The 22,946-nt window shown below is 44.9% G+C and overlaps 13 protein-coding genes across 13 annotated transcripts; 3 read left to right on the top strand and 10 right to left on the bottom strand.

The window, feature by feature from the left end:
• Positions 1-85: 85 nt before the first annotated feature.
• ASPWEDRAFT_59238 (pectate lyase) lies at positions 86-2,284 on the top strand (the record flags this gene model as incomplete). Its single annotated transcript, XM_040838438.1, has 3 exons — positions 86-195; positions 1,285-1,847; positions 1,895-2,284. 3 exons carry the CDS (start codon positions 86-88, stop codon positions 2,068-2,070), a joined length of 849 nt encoding a protein of 282 aa, XP_040691655.1. The 3' UTR covers positions 2,071-2,284.
• Positions 2,285-2,567: 283 nt separating this feature from the next.
• On the bottom strand, positions 2,568-3,183 carry ASPWEDRAFT_171430 (uncharacterized protein; the record flags this gene model as incomplete). Its single annotated transcript, XM_040830789.1, has 3 exons — positions 2,568-2,707; positions 2,755-2,829; positions 2,880-3,183. 3 exons carry the CDS (start codon positions 3,181-3,183, stop codon positions 2,568-2,570), a joined length of 519 nt encoding a protein of 172 aa, XP_040691654.1.
• A 510-nt stretch (positions 3,184-3,693) lies between these two features.
• ASPWEDRAFT_27292 (uncharacterized protein) lies at positions 3,694-4,217 on the bottom strand (the record flags this gene model as incomplete). Its single annotated transcript, XM_040832978.1, has 3 exons — positions 3,694-3,774; positions 3,823-3,897; positions 3,945-4,217. The coding sequence occupies 3 exons, from the start codon at positions 4,215-4,217 to the stop codon at positions 3,694-3,696; spliced, it is 429 nt and encodes a 142-aa protein (XP_040691653.1).
• An 824-nt stretch (positions 4,218-5,041) lies between these two features.
• Positions 5,042-7,271, bottom strand: ASPWEDRAFT_27291 (uncharacterized protein; the record flags this gene model as incomplete). The annotated part of the gene is made up of 12 exons (XM_040832977.1): positions 5,042-5,137; positions 5,191-5,245; positions 5,310-5,574; positions 5,630-5,747; positions 5,800-5,917; positions 5,978-6,105; positions 6,165-6,268; positions 6,334-6,539; positions 6,604-6,701; positions 6,764-6,883; positions 6,943-7,042; positions 7,096-7,271. 12 exons carry the CDS (start codon positions 7,269-7,271, stop codon positions 5,042-5,044), a joined length of 1,584 nt encoding a protein of 527 aa, XP_040691652.1.
• A 1,053-nt stretch (positions 7,272-8,324) lies between these two features.
• Positions 8,325-9,380, top strand: ASPWEDRAFT_39678 (uncharacterized protein). The gene has a single exon (XM_040835156.1). The coding sequence runs from the start codon at positions 8,427-8,429 to the stop codon at positions 9,069-9,071; it is 645 nt and encodes a 214-aa protein (XP_040691651.1). The 5' UTR covers positions 8,325-8,426; the 3' UTR covers positions 9,072-9,380.
• Positions 9,381-9,524: 144 nt separating this feature from the next.
• On the bottom strand, positions 9,525-10,239 carry ASPWEDRAFT_739269 (uncharacterized protein; the record flags this gene model as incomplete). Its single annotated transcript, XM_040839402.1, has 3 exons — positions 9,869-10,239; positions 9,742-9,822; positions 9,525-9,700 (listed from the first exon to the last, which is right to left on the bottom strand). The coding sequence occupies exons 1-3, from the start codon at positions 10,140-10,142 to the stop codon at positions 9,525-9,527; spliced, it is 531 nt and encodes a 176-aa protein (XP_040691650.1). The 5' UTR covers positions 10,143-10,239.
• Positions 10,240-10,531: 292 nt separating this feature from the next.
• On the bottom strand, positions 10,532-11,029 carry ASPWEDRAFT_182759 (uncharacterized protein; the record flags this gene model as incomplete). Its single annotated transcript, XM_040831943.1, has 3 exons — positions 10,532-10,763; positions 10,814-10,888; positions 10,933-11,029. 3 exons carry the CDS (start codon positions 11,027-11,029, stop codon positions 10,591-10,593), a joined length of 345 nt encoding a protein of 114 aa, XP_040691649.1. The 3' UTR covers positions 10,532-10,590.
• Positions 11,030-11,601: 572 nt separating this feature from the next.
• ASPWEDRAFT_27288 (uncharacterized protein) lies at positions 11,602-12,326 on the bottom strand (the record flags this gene model as incomplete). The annotated part of the gene is made up of 2 exons (XM_040832976.1): positions 11,602-11,725; positions 11,773-12,326. 2 exons carry the CDS (start codon positions 12,324-12,326, stop codon positions 11,602-11,604), a joined length of 678 nt encoding a protein of 225 aa, XP_040691648.1.
• A 1,733-nt stretch (positions 12,327-14,059) lies between these two features.
• Positions 14,060-14,647, bottom strand: ASPWEDRAFT_171423 (uncharacterized protein; the record flags this gene model as incomplete). Its single annotated transcript, XM_040830788.1, has 3 exons — positions 14,060-14,202; positions 14,250-14,399; positions 14,470-14,647. 3 exons carry the CDS (start codon positions 14,645-14,647, stop codon positions 14,060-14,062), a joined length of 471 nt encoding a protein of 156 aa, XP_040691647.1.
• A 641-nt stretch (positions 14,648-15,288) lies between these two features.
• On the bottom strand, positions 15,289-15,678 carry ASPWEDRAFT_171422 (uncharacterized protein; the record flags this gene model as incomplete). The annotated part of the gene is made up of 2 exons (XM_040830787.1): positions 15,289-15,402; positions 15,469-15,678. The coding sequence occupies 2 exons, from the start codon at positions 15,676-15,678 to the stop codon at positions 15,289-15,291; spliced, it is 324 nt and encodes a 107-aa protein (XP_040691646.1).
• Positions 15,679-16,097: 419 nt separating this feature from the next.
• ASPWEDRAFT_39676 (uncharacterized protein) lies at positions 16,098-17,303 on the bottom strand. The gene is made up of 3 exons (XM_040835155.1): positions 17,172-17,303; positions 17,018-17,109; positions 16,098-16,966 (listed from the first exon to the last, which is right to left on the bottom strand). The coding sequence occupies exons 2-3, from the start codon at positions 17,066-17,068 to the stop codon at positions 16,412-16,414; spliced, it is 606 nt and encodes a 201-aa protein (XP_040691645.1). The 5' UTR covers positions 17,069-17,109; positions 17,172-17,303; the 3' UTR covers positions 16,098-16,411.
• A 636-nt stretch (positions 17,304-17,939) lies between these two features.
• On the bottom strand, positions 17,940-19,446 carry ASPWEDRAFT_472858 (uncharacterized protein). The gene is made up of 3 exons (XM_040836935.1): positions 19,206-19,446; positions 18,679-18,927; positions 17,940-18,621 (listed from the first exon to the last, which is right to left on the bottom strand). Exons 1-3 carry the CDS (start codon positions 19,211-19,213, stop codon positions 18,231-18,233), a joined length of 648 nt encoding a protein of 215 aa, XP_040691644.1. The 5' UTR covers positions 19,214-19,446; the 3' UTR covers positions 17,940-18,230.
• A 259-nt stretch (positions 19,447-19,705) lies between these two features.
• On the top strand, positions 19,706-22,672 carry ASPWEDRAFT_171420 (uncharacterized protein; the record flags this gene model as incomplete). The annotated part of the gene is made up of 3 exons (XM_040830786.1): positions 19,706-21,726; positions 21,881-22,562; positions 22,628-22,672. 3 exons carry the CDS (start codon positions 19,706-19,708, stop codon positions 22,670-22,672), a joined length of 2,748 nt encoding a protein of 915 aa, XP_040691643.1.
• Positions 22,673-22,946: the final 274 nt, after the last annotated feature.

Here is a 22,946-nt window from a genome sequence, read left to right as displayed (position 1 = left end):
GCAACTGCCATGGTGGAAATAAGAGTATACTTCTTTCGTGTGACCTCATGCATCTAGGGTTTTTTGCCAGTGGTGGTAGCTGGACATGGCAGACATTAAGAACCCAGACTCTTCGTCACACAAAACACAGGCCCTGATTCCCTCGTCTCCGAATATCGACAGTCAGTTTGTGACTGGCAATTCCCCGATGGCCGAGTGAGTGGATTCCTTCCGGACCTTCCGCCCGCTGGTCGCATGAATCAAGAAACTGATGGCCGATCGATGCATCCATCCAACGTGTTTTGGACGACCGATTAGTATGACTCGTGGAGAATTTTCACCATGTTTGCGGAACAATCCGCCCCCAGCGTGTCGCAGGATATTCGTCCAGTCAACGTAGCTATTGAGCATACCACGTTGAATAAGTTCTTAAAGATTCAGAACGATGTTTTGATTACTCCATGACTCGGTATGATCTCTGCTTCGCAGACTCATACCGAGTCATGGAGTTGAAGAGTGGCTGCCGTTCTTTCGAGAAGATCGTAAACAGGGAGACATACTATGCTCAATTTGTATTAGACTTTGGCTATATCCCAACTGTAATATATTGATTATACAAGCCCGTTCAAATATCCAACATATGGCAATGATAGCCAGACTTTAGCGCCCAGAGTGTGGCTGTGAAGCTGTGCCGCTGCTTGGCGGGAAATAAGCTGTTTCACGCTGCATTGGCATTTCCAGATAGACTCTTCTTGGCTGTCGATCGGCTGCACCCAAAACTAGTCTGTCTCGAAGATATCATATCTCGTCGATAGAGGTGGCTAGGACGGTCTATGATATGTCTGTCGTTCGATGAATGGTCAATGTAAAGACCTTCAACGAGGTATAGGTTGATATAGATCGGCATCGTGTGTGGAGTTGATGAATCCATCTTGGCATCACATACGGAAGACCAATATTTAAAGCCTGCTTTATCCTGTCCAGATAGCTATCATAACTATTCCATCATTCAATAATCCACGACTGGTTCGGCAGGATACTTCATTCTTTCACCATCTTGTATAACACTCTTTACGTCAAAATGAGATACCAAATTCTTTCCGCCATTCTGGCCACCTCGGCCATCAGCGCCATTGCTGCTCCTACTGAAGAGCACAACCAAGTCCGTCGTTTCGATCGTTCTTCTTTCTACCGTCGCGTCACGAACCTCGAATATAAGCGCGATGACGATGACGACGACGACGATGATGACTCCGACAGCTCATCAGACCCCGTTGCACCGTCGAGTACTCCCTCCTGGAGCAGTCCCTCGTCTGCATCCACTCCCGCCGTCACCAGCGCGGCTGTCCAGGGAAGCGTGACAACCAAATTGCCCGCCTCCTCTGGCAGCTCCACCCTCAGCGCCGTCAAGACCATTGCTGCCGGTGAAACCTTTGACGGTGGCATGGTCATGTACGACCGTGGTGTCTCCTGCGAAGGCCAATCCGAAGGCGACGACAGTGACGCCGTGTTCGAGATCGAGGACGGTGGATCGCTGTCCAACGTTATCATCGGGCCCAACCAGATGGAGGGTGTCCACTGTTTCGGTGGGTGTACTTTGACCAACGTCTGGTGGAGTGCTGTCTGCGAGGATGCCTTTACCATCAAGGAGCAGAATGACGGCGATACCACTACTATCACCGGCGGTGGTGCTTTCGATGCGGATGACAAGGTCCTGCAGCACAATGGTGGCGGAACGCTGGAAGTGTCTGGCTTCTACGTCGAGAAGTTCGGCAAGTTGTATCGCAGCTGCGGAAACTGCGATGATATGCCCACGCGCCATGTCGTCATGGAGAATATCTACGCTGTGGATGGCAGTGAGATTGCCGGTATGTATTTCCCATTTCAATACAAAGATAGTTACTAACAGGTCTAGGAATCAACGCCAACTACGACGACACTGCCACCCTCAGCGGCATCACTGTCTCTGGCGTCGACGATGTTTGCGTTACTTATGAAGGCAACGCTGATGGTGATGAGCCTTCTGAGAGTGGCTCTGGTCCTGATGGCACCAACTGCAAGTACTCCCAGAGCGACATTACTCAAGCTTAGATAGACCTTGGAGATACACTTGACTACGGATGCCTTGACGGTTTGTATTCGTCGATACCTTCATGTTCATAAACTCCATGTTGGTGGAAGGAGTTCCTATCGAAGGAAGTTGGATGGCTCTTGATTGGTTGGTTGGTTCCTCAATTATAGTTTGATGCAGCAGCCATGGTTCTTATTAGGCCACTATGCAGACTTTCTTCAGCTAGATACAGGCAAATTATAATTCTATCCCACTCTACTAGGGAAAACACAACGCTAAGTAGGAACTTCTTAAAAGCCACCTAGAAATTCCGATTATACTTAGTATAGAGATAGTTATAAACAGGGGCAGGACCCCATACCACCAGACATTTTAATGTCTGACCAGAGAGTTACCACTTGACTACCAGGCCACCTTGGCTCTTGATTTGAAAAGCAATATTCCTTGGAAATTATGGAGATAACTCGTGAGCTAGTTACACCAAGCAGATATATATGTAGCAATATTCCGTACAACTTCACACCAACAAAAGTACCACCATAAGACACGTGCAGACCCCCCCACCTAAGCACATCGCAGCCCGCTGGTCGCCCTCCCGAGTAAAGGCACAAGCAAAAAGCGGAGGCCCGAGACAGTAGGATGCATACCGAAGATATTCTATGACGTATTAGTGTCGGCAATATCAAGAAGTGACAAACACATACCTTTATACTGGTCGGGATAGAGACATGCCATGGCCAGAAAGATCAGAGCCAAGACAGTACAAACAGGTGGCGCCCCTATAGGATGTCAGTTTCTGCAATCCCGCCCTTGTGATGTGGGCACCTACAATGCGAAAAGAAGCAATAAAGGTGATGATACCAACTCGACGAGATATCCTCCTGGACGCTGCTATATAGATATCCTCCAACCTCACGGCCAAATGTTGTTATAAAGTCATCTCGTGTTGCTTTGTGCAGGTGAGAGCCACGACCCAATACCCATTTATTCGCTATCTCATTCGCATAGTCGGGGTTTGTGTCGTGTTTGCTGGCGAGGACCAGACCTAGGTACGTGCGGACCTCATTTGGGGTGGCTGTCGAAGAAGGAAAGGTGGAGGGAATGTTGAACAGTGGCAGTTCTTCTTCAATCATCGTGCGTGTTGAAAGGTTGAAAGCTTGATGCTGAGAATCAGAAATTCTGCGGGTATTTTATTATGGGATTGATTGTAGGCATCACTCCATGTTAGCTCATCATGATGCCACTATCTCACGCATTGCTTCCCGATTTGGGCTATACTTGATCAAGCTCGGGGATAAGGTTGACTAATCGATAGAGGAATAGTAATGCGTTCAACGGCTTGAGCCATACTAGGAAAGAACATCGTAGCAAATTATTATATGACAGAGCAACTAATCAAAGTACAGAGACATGACTGATATCCATGACTGCATCAAGGCATGAATCGTTGAAATGGTGCAATAAAAGCTACGGGTATTTTGGCCACTTTGTGGTAGCGATAACCCCGAATATCACATTTTGAAACTCCTCTTTCCATCTCAAAATAGCTAGTTACATATACCCAAACAGAGTCCATGATCACCTTCAATTTATAAACGTAAAAAGCATCCCACACGTAGCAAGCACCCCAAAAAGCCCCATGGCTACAGCGCGCTCCCCTTGGTTCGCGAACGCACAAGCAACAATTGGAGGCCCAGAGTAAAAGCAAATAAAGCGGATATATTCTGTAAAAGTATCAGCGCTTGACTGTTGCATAGCCGATAGATTCATACCTTGAAATCGCTGGGGCTCGTGACACATTTTAAAAGTGAGGGAGATGGAAATAGTATAACAAATGAATGGGATCCCTATAGATGGTCAGTGGCCATGATGCTGTCTCTGTCGGTGGACCTACAGTATGCGATAAACCCAAAGGTGTTTTATATGGGTTAGAGCAGATATCCTCTTGGACACTATCGAATAGATAGTACCCATCTGTATGCCCAAACCAGTTCTGAAAGTCAGATCTTCTCATGCGTCGTAGATCCAAGCCACGCCCTAAGCCCCATTTCTTGGCCACTTTATTGGCATAGTCGGCAGTGGCGTTGTGCTTGGTGATGAGGACTTGGATGAGGTATGCGCGGACTTCATTTGGGGTAGCTGTGGAGGAAGGGCAACTGGAAGACATTTTGAATCGCAGAAGCTCTTTTGCAATATCCAATATGGGAAGACGACTGCTAGAGTAAGAAATGGAATGGGGTTGTGACTAGAGAGTAGTAGGCATAATTGTAGGCATGAATAGTGTCGTTGAAATCATCATGATACTATTATCCGCCGTATGCTTGGCAATATTACAGGCTGAAAGTCGAAATCTAATGCAATATAGTTTAGTCTAGTAATGGAGAAAAGAAGCGGTTTATACGACAATAGTAGCACGTAGCCAATGTTCATCGAAGGGAATTATATACGGGAAATCGACATCGCAGCAAATCTTCACTTGACAGATCAGCCAGACAAACAGAAGTAACATACATATCGTTCCATTCAACTTCTCTCTTTATACCCTCCATCGCTATTTATTTAGGCCCTTAAGAGGAGATCCGTAGACCCTACTCCATCCGACAGCCATAGCAACTGAAAATAAAATGCCGGTCCATATCAAAAACCAGTCATCCAAGTCCCATGCGAGACCCACAACGCCACAGAGTGTTAGACTGGGTCCAAAGAAGAAGCTACCATGCGCAAGGGACTCTGTCTAGTTCTTATTAGTAGGCACTTCGTGGAGTCGATGAACTTCGGATGATAGATTAGAATGAAGAACTTTTTTTCCCGAAGAAGTGTTTAATGGGATTACTCGGTGCCGAGTTGATTTAACCTTGGCATTTATTTCTCTGTTCTAATTCGTCTTACAGATCATTACAGAAAACCCTGTTTTGAATCAAGACTTGACTACTCCCGGCGACCATCGAGGGCTGTAAGCACCTGAGCTGTTTTGCAAGCGTAGCCCTGCCATTATGCTGTGCGGGCAGCCTTCTCGAACCGTTCAGTAGTTTTTGCGCCGCCTTCGCATAGGTCAAGAACCTTGGACAGTGGGAGCACGTCACATTGCTATTTTCACGGTTAATAAACTAATGTCTCATACTAAGCAACGGTTGACTTACATCAATCACCCTCCAGTTGTAGAAGTCACCCACGGTTCCACACCACTGTGCAGGGCTGTAATATCGTCATTAGCATATGGTTTCCTCGATATTAACCATCGAGTTTCTCCATAGCTTACTTATTACAGTACAATGTATCGCCCCCGGTCGCTTCCCAGGCCATCGCACTCGTGAGGTCCTGGGATGTTGTGGTACGGTCAGAGTTGGAGCCTCCGCCATGGCTTGTGCTGAAGGAACCCTGAGCAAATGATGACGAGATAGAGGCAGCTGCAGAGATTTTCATTGCTTTGGCGTGCTTTTCCTTGTCCTGAGTACTTGTAGCAGTGCTGCTCTCACTGGCGAAGAGAGAACCACCAAGTTGGACCCGTTGGGCGAAGATATCACCTTTGAGCGTCAATACACAGGCTAGTTGAGTATGGGCTCGGTATAAATTACGAACCGTATTTGTTGCTGAAATCTATCAGCTTCTGTTTGGTGTCGACCTTTTGGATATCTTTCATGCATTCTGGAGTGATCTCAAGAGAATCTTTGTCAAGGTACACAGTGATACGTGGAAACTGTTACCAGTTAATACTCATTTGAAAACATGATTGTCTGATACAGATTTACCTTGTAGCTGACATTCATGTTTTTGCTGTCAGAGGATGTTGCATGGAGGCTATCATCTTGATTATTCCAAGCGGCCCCGGCCTTGACTGCAGCGGATACACCCCAGAAACTAGCACCGCTGTCATGAAAGATAAGTCAACCACCGTCAATCATTAAGAGATAAGTCCACCATATTTACCCAGATGCTTCCACTGAGTGCTCGGAAAATGAGCCGCTGGCAAGTGATTTCTCTAGGGTGTTTTGCGTCTCATAAACGCTCACATATGAGTCGTCATCGACCCGGAATCGAGGGATCATGTACTTAGGCTAGATAGCATACACATCGTCAGTCATTGTCTGCGATAGCTGAGGGCCATTTCTTTCACTTTTCCCCCTTTATTGTCTGTCGATGGGATTGAGACAATAGACTGTGCACTATAACTTGATAATATCTCATATGTCTCAAATTCTCTTTTCTTCAGCGCGAAAGCTGCAAGGTGCTGTTTATCAGTAGCCATTCACCTTAACCTATCACAGAATATAACTTTTGCGTACCGTTGTAGGGGGTGCGCTCAACTTTCACGTCTTTGACTTTTCTGCCGTGAATCTTGCTTGGACTCGATTGCTTGTTGGGCTTTTCAGCAGGCGCCGGCACGGGACCTCCTATAGTTTTCTCAAACTCTACAACCTTATGACCACTGAGAAGACAGTTTGTACGGGTAATGATACTCCAATCATTTTCGGTGAGGGTCGCAGCGTGACTAAGTAGACAGGTTCATAGGTTTTTCATCTGTACCAAGACTTAAGCATAACAAAAGCACTTACCTTAGCGTTGTACTTTTCTTATCCGCCGCCGTCCAAGATTTTGCATCAAACGCAGATTTGATCCGTGCAATGTCCGCCTTCGACAATAGTTGACCCTCCTTTGAAACAATTTAGCAGATGAGTGATTGACTGTGAGAGGGGCAGTAGCCCGATAACCCACTTTAAGATTCAGATCCAGTGGCTTGTCAAGGAATTCCTTTGTTGCAGCATCCGCTGCGGTCATTTTCTTCTTGTAGTACACATTCCATTGAGGGTCTGGGGAGACTTTGGACGAATCCATCTTTTGGTAATGTCAGAAAAAGCTTTTCCCCGTAGATGGTGGATCATATATTCTCATACCTTCGTCACTAGTTCATTTCCAACAAGGCTGAGGTAGGTCTTGGTCAGGGTATCGTCGTCCATTTCAGACCCGTTCTCATCGCAGAATGGACTCGCGATGCTAGAAGGATGTAAGCCGCCGCCCTGGGTCTCCATCGACTCTGTATATCTTACCCTACAGAATCGAAGACTTTCTTTTCTCTCAAAAGATTCCTCAGCTCTTTCAATGTTCCAGTTTCGTTTAAATTAAGAGCATTTGTCTCCACCTGGAGAAGGCGTTGCTGGGTTGATTTGCCTTCGCTTCGGTCATAGGCATGGATGCGCAAAATGTAATAAGTTTTGGACGCCATTGTTGATTGATGGTTGCTATGTCAGATGTCACTTGGGATATTTTGAAAGGGGGCTTGATTTAGGTCTTTGGAAGACTCTAGCAGCACTCACCCTATAAATCATTCGCAGACATTCGCTGAGCCATATGGCTAGCCAGGTCTTTGGGTAACCAAGACACATCTGGGACACTAAACACATTGATTGTGAAGTGATGGGGGGCAGTGAGCTGCATGATCAAATTGCGGTGAAAGTAATACTTTCTTCCAAGTTTATTATTTATGCGGGATGGTATCAGTAGTTGCGAGGGGATATAGATCAGATGTAAGTGTAATGCTAGGTGGATCAATAGTGCACACAGAGTAGACGACAACCTTTGTACCGAGTTTCTATCGCCATATTGTGTAACCCATATACTGTTCTCTAGATATTTTGTTCATCCAGTACTGTGTGATGAGAAGCTTCTCAAGCCTACTATTCATACTCGAAAGCCTACTCTTATTTGTCAATCCATCATCTGTGCCAGTTAGATAAGCAATCAAGACTAGCCCAGCTAAATAGATCTACTACCAAAGTAATTTAATGAGAGAAAGTAAATGTAATGTAAATAAAACACAAATAATTATTGTGTATTATAGATTGATCCATACTATAGGAACTATACTGCGAATACGAACTGTGACCAATCAAGGGGGTGATAGAAGACTCTATTTCGGGCAGCTACGCAGATTAATGGGGAGATTTCAAGTAAGTTTGACTACAGGTGGCTGGCTGAAAGATGTCACACAGCAATGATACCCCGATGGGCCTCATACAGATTTTGATGTGGTGGCTTTAGCTGAGGAGTAGATGTGGAGTAATACTGGAGTTGCAGGGAAGTACCTAGTGGGGAAACTTCCTGCCCAATTAATGGACAATGCATTTTGTTGGGAAATATGTAATAATATCATGCATATTGACTGCAACAGAATGAAAAGTCGGTGGGATTATTTTCGTCACATGTTAGAAATCTCAATTAGTGCATCTTACGAAATAGATCTATTGATAAGTAGACTTAACGTCAGCAAGTTCAGCCTGAAAACAACTTTTTGTATTCACAAAACCATTGCAGATTCTCAATTCTTGTTTCCGAGACCATCTCATTCTAAATCAAGCCAAACTCCCTTTGGTTCTCCGTCATGGTCGACGCCGCCTATCGCATTCCTGGAAGTTCTCATGTCATGATTTGGTCAGCCACAAGATACGCCAGGATCCAGTGCAGAGCTGGTGATGATGACAGCATGATTTCAGGCCCACTGAAAATTCGCGATAGATGGCCATCCCTCAACAAATCTAATATTGGTAGAGTTGATGCCGTTTGTCCGGTACCAGGAAACAACAGACGCATATATGTCTTCTCTGGCGCCAAATACGTGAAATTGGAACTTAATCCCGATACCCTTGTTGACACACTAGCCACCGAGCCCACACCTATTACAGACGGCTGGAAAACCCTGGGAAGGGCTGGTTTTGATAGAATTGATGCGGCAATGGTTGTTCCAGGGACAGAAGACAATATTTATTTCTTTCGGGGGAAGGAATGGATTGACGTGAGCTGGACTGACCAGCTCATCTCGCACGGCACAATTGCCGAGTCGTGGCCATCTCTCAAGAAGGCGGAGTTCGAAACAGTTGACGCGATTCTCAAAAACGAGGATGATACCTATTACTTTTTCTCTGGGGATCGGTACGCACGAATTAGAATGAAACAGGACGAGGATACTCTGTATGATGATGGCCCCTACCACATAAGCCGGTGGAATACGTTTGGAAACTGGGTTTAGTGGTCTTTGAACGAGGGGGACAGCCCTGCAAGTTAGATGTCACTGTTCACTTTGATTATCTTTGTAACCTTCAACAATGTTGCAATCTATTTTGCATCTTAGAAGTCCTGCAAATGGCGATACCAAGAGAATTCATGCCCAGTAGGTACCAACTGTCCATCATCAGCATTATCATGACATGGTATCCCCGCCTATTCTTACTTTTCTGATTAGGATAGACAGCTATACCCTGCTTAATAAATGCATGAGACAATCTGGCATTCGAGAAGAGATTCTATCGAAATGCTGCGGAATTGGTTACCATTTGTTCAATACCTATAGCAAAAGTTCATGATATATCAATCAAAATCCATGAGATTTGAAAGTATATGATACCAACAGAGCTAAAGGATCCTATATGAATAACACCCGACACAGCTCTCCCTTTCACTGAAGCTCATTGCACCTGGCGCTCTACTTCTGGGCTGTAGAATTATAATGCCTCTGCACCGCACATCCGAGAAGACTAATAAAGAAATATATGCCCCCCATGATGGTCAGGAACCACCAACTATCCTCTAATATGTAGCTGGCGAGTGCGGAGGAGATGAGGCCAAGTCCAATGCCAACTGGCAGCCCTCGTATGGTCTCTGTGGAGCGGTTAGTGACATTCGACGATTTATCAACTCACCCGTACCTTCACGTTTCTCAGAGGAGTGACCGGGTTTACGCATGACTTTTAGACAGATAATGAGGAAACAGATCGAAGGCGCTAGCAAGGTGTTAGCAGGAAGTATTCAGAGACTCGGGATACTGACTGTAGCAAATAAAATGGCCTACTGCGCGATAGGTATCGCTCCAGATGTCCTCTTGGACACTTTTATACATATAGTATCCGTAGCCATCGCCAAAGATTTGCTGGAATTGATATTGATATGCCTCGCGCAAATCAGAGCCACGAGCTATATCCCAGTGACTCGCAATTTCTTCGGCAGCCTCTTTGGCCACGTCGTGCTTGGTCATGAGGAGGTGGATAAGATATTTGCGGACCTCAGCAGGGCCGGCAGAAGATGAGGGAACGATCGGGGCCATGTTGTGTTATCAGATCTGCGATGTTTTGGTTTGGAGAGGAGAGATGGATAGCTCGAAGGAATCTCGGGGGAGGAGTCGTTATGAATCTCAGTTACAGCCTATCTGATAGTGGTAGGCTTCTATCGTTGAGATCATCATGACACTGCTATTTTCCGGGTCTTTTGTAAGGCAAATCAAGAGGTGGGTGCCTAATAATAAACTAAGCATTCTTTTTTACTGGTCGTTCATTAAGATCTACCGTTATGCGTTATTCTAGATAGGCAATCTACTATCATAAATAGTGCCGGAGTATCAATGCACCACACGGTATGAGGAGTGTGAGATATATACATAAACCCCTATTCTATCCACCAGTTCTATTCTGGTAATCTTCCAAGGTACATAAATTTCCTGTCTCAATATCACACACCCCAATGAACCGTAGTCTAATACCTCGTTCGATAAGTGTTCATGAAGCCTTGCGTGGATCCAGGAAAACCACAGTATATTGCACACAAACCAAAAATGAAAATACAACCCCAATTATCACCAAGGTTGCACCCCAGTCCCCCAAGTCGTAATTAAGCAAACCAGAAACTATCAAGCCACCCCCGAGGACAAAGCCCATCCGTTTGGTATTTTCTTTAGAGCTGTCAGTAAACTTCGGTATCCTTTGATGGGATTACACATACCTTGACGGTTTTTCTGGCTGAAAACAAGATGCGTGGCATAAAACGCTCCAAGAGCAAGGGAGAGAATTGGAAGCCCTACTGGTATTAGCACACGTTTTAAATAGACTCAGGAAACATACAATAACTGATAAACCCGTGGATTGTGTTATACCGATCCCTCATCATGTCTTCATAGACGCTATTCCAGAGATACGGCCCGACTGTGGTGCCAAACATTTGTTCAAAGCGAGGACTATTTGCTTTATGCTAGTCCTTTCCCCGGCCCATCACCCATCGACTCGCAATGTCCTTGGCTTCTTCTATGTCCATGTCATGTTTGGTGGTGAGGACTCGGGCCAAGTAGGCGCGGATTTCAGCGGGGCCTGCCGATACTAGAGGTGCTATGTGATTCATTTTGATATACATGACTTGCAATCTGTATCACAACACCTGAGGCAGTAGCCTAACAGGATTTCAGGATGAGACGCGTAGATTGGGGGCTAGTTCCTGGTCAGCTGATATGACCCACTATATGCTTTCTGATAGGCTACATCGGTGTTTTCATCTTTCGCTTTATAAATTCGGTAAGAATCTATATGTATCTATACTCGCGACGAAAATTAATTGCATGAAGAAGTTCGTGGTTTCATTGTTGCTATCTTTTTCGCGAGATACCTGTGGCAGCGGCTTCTTACTGCTTTCGGAATGTACCCGGCAGTGCGGGGCTTATCTCCAAGATAACTGATATAGATGTACTTTATCTTTCATCTGCCGTTGAGTATAGCTCAAATCCTAGATGACAGTCCAGTTTACGCACTCTGAGCGATGATCTTCTCTGCCATCTCTGGCAGCGCATCTGCCGTCACTTCCATCTCCCCGAATAAGTCGGGGATTGCCTCTTTTTCCAACACCGATGAGTATGCCGTTCGGAATCTATATACTATCAGTATAAGCCAGTATAATACATGGAGTATGCTCACCCAGCCTTTCTTGCACCCGTAACATCCCATGCATGGGCGGCAGCAAACCATGGTCTACCTTGTTGTGACAACTGATCGAATAACGGCTTGTATGCGAGAGGATCAGGTTTACCAACTCCATTCGTATCACAGGATATTAAATTCTCAGAAGGCAGCTCAACTCCTGCTTGTTGGAAGATTCCCGCGACACTGGCAAGATCCGCAGCAGTCAACGCCCAGACCGTAAACCCAGCATCGCGAAGTTTGGCAATACATTCGACCGCTCCAGGTCGCATGGTCAAATGCTGATAGCCGTTAATCATGTATTTGATGTCCTCATGGGTGGCAAACTGCCGAGGCTCGGGTATATCAGCCATCCAGAGAATACGGTAGAAGAGCTTCTCCATACACTCGACAAAGGGGGTGTATTTCCCAGCTAAACTGAGATAGGTATATTCTCGCTCGGCAGTTTCGATCCAGGTATTTCCAAGCAGAGCGGCGTTCACATTATGAGCACGGAGAAGATCACCTAGGCGGTCGTTGATGGCGTCGAAGACGACGTTTTTACTAGACATATTGAGGGACTTCAGTATATATGATATATGATTATGGAACGAAGAGAATTGTTATATTCATTTGATTAGTTGTCTGGGGTCAAAGGCGATCCGTTTTAAATGTGGTCTTATCAAGAGGGGTAGCGTGCGGGGAAGATAGGAGACATCAAAGGAGCAATGCGATTGTTTAGGCTAATCCAGCACAGGATAAAGACACGAACAACAGATCCAACTTTATTAACAGATAGTGTGTCCTTGTTTATCTTCAATTATGTAACCTGAGAGGCCAGAACTCCAAGGAAACCGGACGCAATCAGACATATCGTCCCACACACGAAGGGCCCATCTTGCTTTTTGCAAAGCATCCATGGAAAACAAGCGCAGCTCAAAAAGCAAAGAACATTTGGCTAAGGGATACTATCAGGCTTAACTGCTTAGCGTCAGATTAAGGGTATGTGTTCATAGCTGCAGAGCTTGCGTTCAGGGAGTAGCAGACAGATTGCATGGCCAATATCGAAAGGAAGGTGAGAATGAATGACCTTGCGCCTGCAGCAGTGGTGTCATAGTTGCACGAGGGCGGGCGCTGGCTGGTAGAGCTTTGAGAGGCCATCTTTCGGTAAGTTTGTACGTCGACTTGTACAGCACAGCTCATCTTTAGAATGGCATATAAAGATTAGAGGGCTATGTGAAATATTACTTTGTGTGGAGAAGAAATCGGATTGAAAACATCATCGTGATACTATGATTTTTGCATTTTATATAAGGCAGAAATGCCTTCTTGGATGCCTACGATCAAGGCCTAGATAGTAAGAAGACGGAGTGCACTGCGCAATACAAGGCGGAATAGCTAAGCTTTCATATATTATCTATATAATAATTTTATTGCGAGCTGCCATCGGGAAAGGTGTATACAAAACTATCCGACCGTCTTCGAGACAAACCAAGGCTCAAGCCTCATGGAGACGGGAAAGCTGAAAATGCCATAATACTTGCTGCCAGCTCTGGCAGGGCTGATCGATTTATAAAAAAAAGAGAAAAGGTTCGTAGTGTAGCGCCTTCCCGGTTGGATGGCTTGGGCAGGACGCTCCTTCGCATAAACAACCCGGGCAAGACTCCATCTCGAAATCATCGTCATCTTACATTAACCATTCTATTCTACATCATCCCATCAGTACTCTTTGAATCCCATCACGAAATAACTACATCCACTATCTCCGACCAGCCGCCCCCTCAAAGTACAACTCTCCCGGAGAATCAAGGGTCCCCCCAGTCCATACTCGAAAGAAGCCCTACCAACTTCGGCATTATCTTCGTTCTCCTCTCTTCGACCATACTTCTCGAAAGCGTACTTTGTAATGAACGGCGGAACAACGCAGGTCAGCACTTATTAGCCATTATGCCATGTCAAAGAGGTCAATCGTTTATACAGCGTCCATCCCCAGAATGACCTTCATTCTGGGTGCTGCTATTCTAAGTCTTTCGGCCGTCGATAAATATGCCGTGACAGCTTTGTGGCATTATATGTCTAATCATTTGGGCAGTTATGCTCAAACATCTTGCTTGAGTGCTAGGTTACCTTTCTACTAGGGTAATCCGGATATTGTTATAGTTATGTATGGATAGAATCAGCGAATCATTCGCAGCGCGCCTCTGGCAGATTGAGACATCGGCAATACAAACAGATCCGAAATTCACTTCCTGTAAAGCAATATGGTATAGCCTATACACGTATTCATATACGCACATATAACCATCTAAGTGGAGACGAGAGTCAAGACAAATCCGGCAACCAGCCCGATCGCCCAGACAGGAAACCAGTATTCGGCGTTTCTCTCTTTGCGGGCAAATACATAGCACGTCAGAAGAGCTATGGCAAGGCAGATTCGTCTGATCGTAGCTAGGAAACGTTAGTGGCTCGACATTCTCCCTTCAACGTGTTCATACCTCCCAATTCAAGAGCCGGCGCGAGACAGAAGCCGTGGATGGCAAAGGTCGAAGCAAGACTGACTGAGATAGCCCACATATCAAAGCCGTCAGCTACTGCTCTCCCAATAGGTGGAAGTACATACAAATACATGCGATTCCTCCAGGCGACTGGCGCCAATCAGCCCGAATATCCTCCTGTACGCTTTTATACAGATAGAATCCAATTTCCTTTCCCCACAGCTTCTGATAGTCGGCTGCTTCAAGACGATACAAGTCCCAGCCACGGCGACATGGCCAGCAGTAGGCAAGTTTCTGGCTGTAGTCTTCGTGAAGCTGTGGTAGTTGGTTAGGACCCACAAGAGGTATGCGCGGACTTCGCTGGGGTTTGCAGTGGGTGGGGGTGCACCAGGTGGCATTTTGAGTTGATTCTGCCTTGAATCGTCTGCTTGAATCGTCTGGGTGACTTTGGGGTGTTTCATTAAGAATGAGGGATGAATTGATAGTATAGAACAAGATTTGTGCGGTGAAAATTCTATTCGGCTGATGCAGCGCAAAATTCAAGAGGTCATGGTGATGCCATCACTTTCACCACTTGTTCAAAGACTTCTATCAAATTTATTAATTTATATTCATCTCAAGTACACAGCATCAACTCAACCAATAACCCTCTCCGGAAATGCAAGCTGACCATCCAAATTCCCCTCGTATCCAGGACCTCCTTTATACAAATCGAAATGGCCGCCCTCGACTCTGATACTCTCCCAGCGGTGCCAGCTTGACTGCCTTCTCAGCGGCCGGTAATGAAGCTTGATTATCCCAAGTTGTCAGAACAATCAACAGTGGCTTTATACTGCGATGGACCTTTCCTATCGGTCTGTTCAATCTGAGACTGAATATCGATCGTGCGACAATCTTATTGGGAAAGTCGACATTGCTGGGCGGAGCAAGCCGTGCCCATCCCTCGATTACTTTGTCTCCCTTCATCAACGCTGGCTGCGATGTGTTGGATACGAGAGGGAGGTATATCGGCCTCTCCCAAAAGAAGGACAACAACCAGTCAAACGTTGCCGGAACCGGCATTCGCAGCGACGTGAAAGAGCGGAACCTGCAAACTCGACGCGAATCCATCCACACACGGACACTGCGCGATTCCAGCAGCCAGTTGATGATCCTAAGCCACCAGCACCGTAACATGCATTCCACCGCAACTCGTTCCCCAAACCACAATTCTGCTCACATCGAATCGATCCGGATGTTCTCGAACCAACGCATTGACGTCTCGGAAATCCCGCAGCTCTTGGGGCACGCTCATCAGATTGCGCGGCTGGCCATCACTCGATTCGAAGTGCAGGTAGTCGAATGCCAGTGCTGCATATCCTGCCTGTGCACAGGCAGCGGCGAACAGCTGTAGTCCGGCAGCTTTGATGGCTCCGATGCCGTGGCCCATGATGATGATGGGGGGGGTGGTGTGCGGGCATTCTCCGGGAGAAAGAGTGATTCAGTGATGAGGACGCGAACTGAGGATGTGAAAGTCTTCAGATGAATCCATTTGGGTGTTATGACTAATTATGGAGTATCAAGTGAAGGATCGGTTACAGCGGTACTCTCCTTTAAACAAGCTGTTTTCTACTCAATAATAGACTCAGAAATCCAATGATCTGGTATATCATCAAAAGTATGGGTATTGACACGTAGGACTAACAATAATTACCATTTTAATATTAGGTTGATCAGTGCTGTTTTATTATTCTCTAAACTTACAAAGCCTGTTACACTTTACACGCCTGCAGCATCCTTGGCTCATGAGAATTAACGCTGAACTTACAGGTAATAGTTGCCTGTGAGTCTATATAGGGGTTAGTATTAGCCTCCCTGGCGTTGCATTAGGTAGCAGGTTAATATTTGTTTTGAGCTTTAGTTTTGTTAAGTACAAACGAGAGGAGTAACAGTGGCTTACTGAATAGCAACTCTGCAATGATTAACTTGAGAATTACGTGAACAGAAATCGAGTGCAGTCGACGCGATAGAATCAATCTAAATACATGAAACGAGTGTTCTTAATATACTATCTTTGTAGCTACTCCCGCGACTTCTCCCTTGGGTAGGATTTCTTTTTCTCTGTTGAAAGTATCAGCGATGTTGTAAAGGAATTGCTCCGAAATCCCGAATATACTCGAGTTTCAATTTATGTGAAAGTTAAGTTGGCGGCAAACATTTTTTGAAGCAATATGTTTTGCTTGTTTTTTATTTGAGGCTTCTCCCACTCCATGAGCACCCCGAAACTTGATGATAACTCTAAACCGTGTGGGGTAGTTGCTCAGGAACACGTCTTCGACTTCTGGGACAGTATTAAAGAGCTGAGCTCTCTCCCACAGAAGAGACGAGTACCTCGATATTTCTGCCTCTGAATTGTCGAGGTTTCGATTTGCCCGTCGCGGTATGGTTTGCGAATACGGCGGGGGGGAGCTGTTGTCGTTTGATGAGTTGGTTGATTCAGCAGAGGACGTAAATGTATTGGATCTCTGTTGCGGTATCTTCGGAAGAATGTGATGGGAAATTACGTTCACAAAATTATCGCGCGTAGTTGTGCGGTGTAAGTAGCCAATAACCATGGGAAATAACTCGTTGGGGCTTTGGTTGGGAACGAAGTTTCGTGGTACGGTTGAATTAGCCCTGTACAGGGCTTCAACGGCTTCCTCATAATCAAATGCATTGATGGCTTCATCAATGACCCGCTGAAATTGTCTGATTAAATTGATGTATTGCAATGTGATGGTGCCACGAACCTGGAACATATGACCCTCGGCATCAATATTTGGACCTGATGCTATTGCCATGGTGATATAGAATAGAATTATATTTTTTCCTACTACCAAGTCTGTCGAATTGTAAGCTTTGAGCAATATAGATATATCCATTCGTCACTTTTATTAGACATACCTGCTGATTTAAATATAGGCACATAGCGTAGGGAACTCATATTGTTGAGAAACAGGTTACCGAAGCTGACTGGAAAATAAAACACTTATTTCAGGTCGAGAAAGAGATACTCATGCGTCTCTATCATAATTCGGAAGGGTTTGGGTAGTACTTATATCTAAAAGCGCCTGTCACATGCTTAGAGGGTAAATACCTTACCTAGAAGTAAATCAACATGAGTCATATTTAGTTCATGACAGGTCGGTGAGAATATAGTGATAGATACCATGCTTATTCCTCTGTAAGGCAATTTTCTTTATACGATACTAAATTCCAAATCCAAAATCCCAATCAGACTACAACAAAATGCACATCACTGAGGCTTAGTATATTGTCTTTCAGCCTCGAACTATGTATCTATGCTTGGGCCTCTCCGGATAAAACTTTCCTCTAGTAAAATGGAAGATTTCAAATCCAATACGCCAATCAGATTACAGGACAACGCATGTCAGTGAGAGTATCGTGTGTGGAGAGATTCATACAAAAGAGCGGCGCAGCCATCCAAGGTGTGTGGGGCAATAATTCTAAAGGAGGGTGGGGAAAGAGGCAAACGGAACGATGTGCATCCAGAGGCTTAGTACATTGTAGCCTTGATGTATGTTTTGTGGGATGATCCCAATATTCGTATTGAAGCCTCGAGTAAGCCCACAGCCTCGAACCTTAAGTTGGGCTAACTTGGCTTCGCGCCCAAAATCGACGACTCTAATGACTTCTCTTATAATCCATCATGTTGAGTTGGGTACCAAGTCAATAATGGATACAGTAAGCGGTAGAGTTGCGAACAAATTATGTACATATGAAGGTGTAATGTACTAACTAGGCTTTAGGCAAGTTGCTTAGCTAATTGATAACATAGCCGGCGCATGGGTTGCTGCACTCTGCGACCATTTGCTTTAACCTCCAGTATACATGAGAATGAAAACAAAGAAAAGCCAGATTTTAGTAGATTATGACTGTACTTTTATATATCAGGGAAAAGGCAGTGCTAACTTCAAGCAAAAAAACTATGAAACTAGTAGCCTAGTTGGGGTTAAATGCTTTGTATACTTGCAATGCGCCTTCTACAGATTGAACAAAGCCAAAGAAAATGGTCAAGATTAAGATGGCTACCGCCAGCCAAAAGGTATACCATTGTACTCGGTTCCTTCGGTCCCGCCACCATTGGGATATGGTCTGTGGGTGTGCGTGGTCGAATTTTTCCTTCAGTATTATCAATCGATCTTTCCAAAAATGAAACTGGTCAATCTCGCGGGCCCTGTGGTTTAAATATCCACACCGAAGAAGCCGTACATCAATTTCCGAGGAGAAATGGCGTTTCTTGAACCATTTGCGATTTTTGTCGTCGCATTGAGGGAAGAGGAGTGAAATCGTTCTTAATGTCTCGTTGACTAGGCCAGGAGGGAAAAGAGAGCTATCAAGGAGTCATTAATGAATTCATACTTGTGGCTGCCAGTGAGGAGAAACTTGCGTTCGTTGACACTCCAAGAATGTTACATGATGAAATATGACAACTTTTTTGTCATCCTCCACCAGGCGCAGATGATCTGCAATGTTATCCGTCCAGTGTATAGCGATGCCAGTAAAACTTTCGAGGTTATACGCCGTAAATGATTTTTCCAAAGTAATAGACGTATCGTCAAGTTTAGGTGGATGTGAAAAGTATTGATGGATTGCCGTTTCAATCGTGCCATCCGTCCATGACATACATTCATTTCCAGATATACCATATCGAGGAGGACTGAATTCAAACATCAATAGATTTCTTGCCGCGAGATTGATTGAGGCATCGTGTTCTTCTAGGCTTCCCTCAATATTTGAGGCAAAAAGGGAACTGCAGATAACATCCCGCGTACAGCCATCCTGAAGTTGTTGGGCAATATCTAATAATTGACGATGCGTTCGAATGGAAATATGCCTCCCCCCGTCGTGGAATGCAAGGATGCAGGCATTTATATAGGATTGAAAATAAGCTTCCAAATTGATTTCAGTGCAATATTCTCCATTCGAAAATTTTTCGGGCCGAGCTTGTAATCTCCAGATTCTGTCCGTAATTGCTTGTTTTATAGGGTTCTCGACAGACCTTGTAAGAAAGGTTTCAGAAAGAGAGTCCATGACGAATCAATAAATACTAGGTAGCAGGGATCATATAAGCGGGAAAAGAAGACAGATATGGATACAATTTAAATCGTTTCAATGGGATTATGAATTTTCTCGCAAATGCTCACCAGGACAAAATTATAACTCTAAAATGCGGCTCTGTTCAAGACATGATAAAAATTCGATCATTGGACATTGTACAACTCATACGATCACACAAGGCTTTAAGAGCATATGCATGTAATGCTACCCAACAAAGCGGGGTTTAAAAAGCAATGTTCATCGATAGCGAGGCTGTCTTGACCTTTTACTCTTCTGAGCCCTGTTAGTTTTTAATTTGGAAGACTCCATCCCATAACCAAAGTTCCCTGAGTGAATTCCCTGCTTATAGAAATCTCATGTCCACCCAATATCTTCGGCTTGCAGCTTTTGTTATGGCAGAAAGTGACTACGAAAATTTTACAGCCCTCAGGGATAAATGGAAAACCTCAAGGCCCTCTATATGTGTCGGGGAGAAATTAAGGTCCTCCAAGATAAAGGGAAACTGTTGGCAAGCTGTTGGAATTGTGCGCCAACTATTTGATCATCATATTGCGCCACAGATCAAGGAAATCCTTGATCAGTGTGGTGAGCCACCTGCGGTCCCTGTGACCTGGTCAATCTACATGATTGGAAGAAACCCAGAGAATTCGAGGGCGCATATTATATTTTCTTCAAGCCAAAAGAAAGCTCGGGAGCAAGCAAAGAAGATGGTCGATGAAAATTCTATTCTCAAAGACCTCTCCATAAGCACAGAGCACAGCTCCCACCCGCCAGAACTCAGCCGGCCAATACAGTTGCTCGGGGATACTGCCAAAGTTTGTGATGATTTAGATGAACACGGCAATCCTCATCAAGCAATATACTTCCAGGATGTACCCACTCATGCAGCTATGGGTCTCCGAATACTGCTCCCAGGGTCTTCAACTGAGGTTTCATGGAGACAGGCCACAATTGGGGGAGTATTATGCATAGAAGAGAAAGTATTCTACATTACGGTTGCGCACACCTTTTATTACCATCAAACAGCTCAAGAGACCGAAATGGGAAACAGCAATTTGAATCTCGAATACAACGATGCAGATGGCATAGTGTTTGATATGGAAAGCCACGACATGCTTGAACAGGACTGGAATGATGAGTATTCGGACAGGGGAAGCCACACACCAGATGACGTCCGGTTGCCGGGAGATATCTCAACTGGAAGCAGCAATAATAGCTCACCCAACGAATCTTTCGATAGCTATTTACGTCCAATTGATGATTTGCCTTCTCAAAGACAGCCAGGTCCGAAGCTTCTAGCCCATGTGAACTTGAGTTCATCGAGTACAATAATGAGCAAGGCATTGGACTATTTACTGATTGAAATCCGAGATGGAAGCTTGCAAACAAGAAATCATCTGGCTTCATCTGAAGCACCTTACAATCGTCTGTCTGTAAACAAGCTTGGTCAATTCAGCGGGGACAACAAAGTTGTACTAGTCATAACTAGTCGTGGTTTCCTGAAGGGGGAATTGATGACTGCACCTTCTTGGATTCGTCTGCCACAAGCTACGAAGTCACAAAAGATATATTTGTTGCGCTTGAACAGCCATATAAATTCTGGCGACAGTGGCTCTTGGGTTGTTGACGAGAGTTCCGGTGAGCTCTATGGGCATATCGTCGCCGGAGATGCTGGAACCGATACAGCCTATATTATCTCTGCAATAGATGTATTTGAAGATATTGGAGTTAAGTGCAACCAGTCTGTCACTTTTCCCGCCAAGTCCGTTCTGAGTCCCAAGGCGCACATACGATCCGAACTCAAAGCGGAAGTAAATGATTGCTCAGAAGAAACCATCAAGAAGATGAAGATTCCGACCTTTCCTCCCCGAACCAAAACTGGCTTCACCCGTGCCGACTTGCCTGAAAAAAAAGAAAGGGATTGTTTAGGCCAAAATACTGCTACAAGCAAGAGCCAATCCATCAAGAACCCTGAATTGTCTAATGCAGGCGGTCGTCCGGAAACATCAGAACTCTTTGCTTATCAGTCCAGCATTGCCTTACGTGAGACAATCAACAGTTTTGGTTCGCCCTCAAAACTCGTACGTGATGTTATTGAGGAGCTCCAGTCTCTACATGGGGTATTAGCCTCACTCGCAGAGAAAATGGGCGCGGTTGAAATGGACCCCGTTATGCTTGAAATTCCTTTAAAGCAATGCGGCAATGTTTGTGAAGAGTTCAGGCATGAACTAATCAAGTATTCTTCACAACATGGCGGTGGCTTAACCTTTCAAGATTGGCACAAGATAAGGTTTATGAATGATGATATTGATGGATTTCGACGACTCCTATCTGGATACAAATCCATTATACAGGTTGCTCTCATTAATCGGCGTCTGTAAGTCAATCTAATACGCCCTGGTTGCCATAAGTCCAAAATTTTACTTTTGACTTTCCCTTTTTCCCCTTTACTCTTTACTCTTTGTCTCCCTCCCCACGAACAATCTTTGACCTTAAATTTCGACTATTTCTAACCACATTTGTCTGGTTAGGCACAACTTGGTGGCATCTGAAACTCTTGAAGGCGACAAGAAACTCCTCAAAAACACCATGATTGATTTTGAGGATCACCTTGAGAATATCAATGAAAAAGTGGAGTTCATATTCAGAAAGGCAATAGTTGAATCTGACTCCAATATATCAGAGCTTCAGATTATTAGAGAACAGCAGCTGAAAAACGAAAATGGTTTCCAAATTTACGCCAAGTTCTCCCGATTTTTCGATCAAATGCAGATTTCTTCCAAGCACAACCTTACTTATCCGACCCAACAAGATTCATTACCTGATACTGTTGTCCAATATGGACTTCAAGGATGCAAGGATAGTCTCTTTCTCATGTCGACTAAGCTAAAAAACCTGGAACAGGACCTGGTGGACCAATTTTTAGCAGCCAGTTCTCACAACGTCGCCAAATCGGAGGAGTTAACAACCCTTCGAAGACTGCGAGACGAAAGGAAAGCCGCCCGCCACTGTATGGATATCTGCTCCAAAGTGGACAGGTACCTGCAGGAAGATACCACGACCATTAGCAATAGTGTGACTGCCAACTCCGACCACTTTATGACTTCAACGAATATAACATCCATGGATGATGAAGACCGAGAGCTTGGTTGGGAAAGAAAGCAAGGGAGGTACATGGGTGACGCTGCAGCTAACATCGCAAAAGGCATCTATGTATGTTCTCCTGAGATAGAACATCCATCTTGACAGAATACTTACTATCAAACTTCGATGAACAGGCGTACGAAAAGCTGATAACTGAAGGTCAGGTACGATATGAGTGAACGATGAAACTCATGCCCGAGCTTTCCTGGGTGACATATTTTCGGTGACTCTAGTGAAGTGAATGCTCATTGATCTCAAAGCAACCTAAGGTAGAAAATGCAGCCAAAAACATAGTAATCTGGTGAAGAATAAAGTTATAGGTTGGAATATGTAAGTATGACTACAGGCTTGCCAATTTCATAAATCTCCCCTAATCTCGGTCTGTCGATCATTTACCACCGCATCACCATGCCATAATCGGATCTGAATCTGCTATAGATGGACCCTGGAGAT

Source organism: Aspergillus wentii (genome assembly GCF_001890725.1).
Source record: "Aspergillus wentii DTO 134E9 unplaced genomic scaffold ASPWEscaffold_3, whole genome shotgun sequence".
Taxonomy (NCBI): Eukaryota; Fungi; Ascomycota; class Eurotiomycetes; order Eurotiales; family Aspergillaceae; genus Aspergillus; species Aspergillus wentii.
This window is presented reverse-complemented; position numbering and strand designations above follow the sequence as displayed.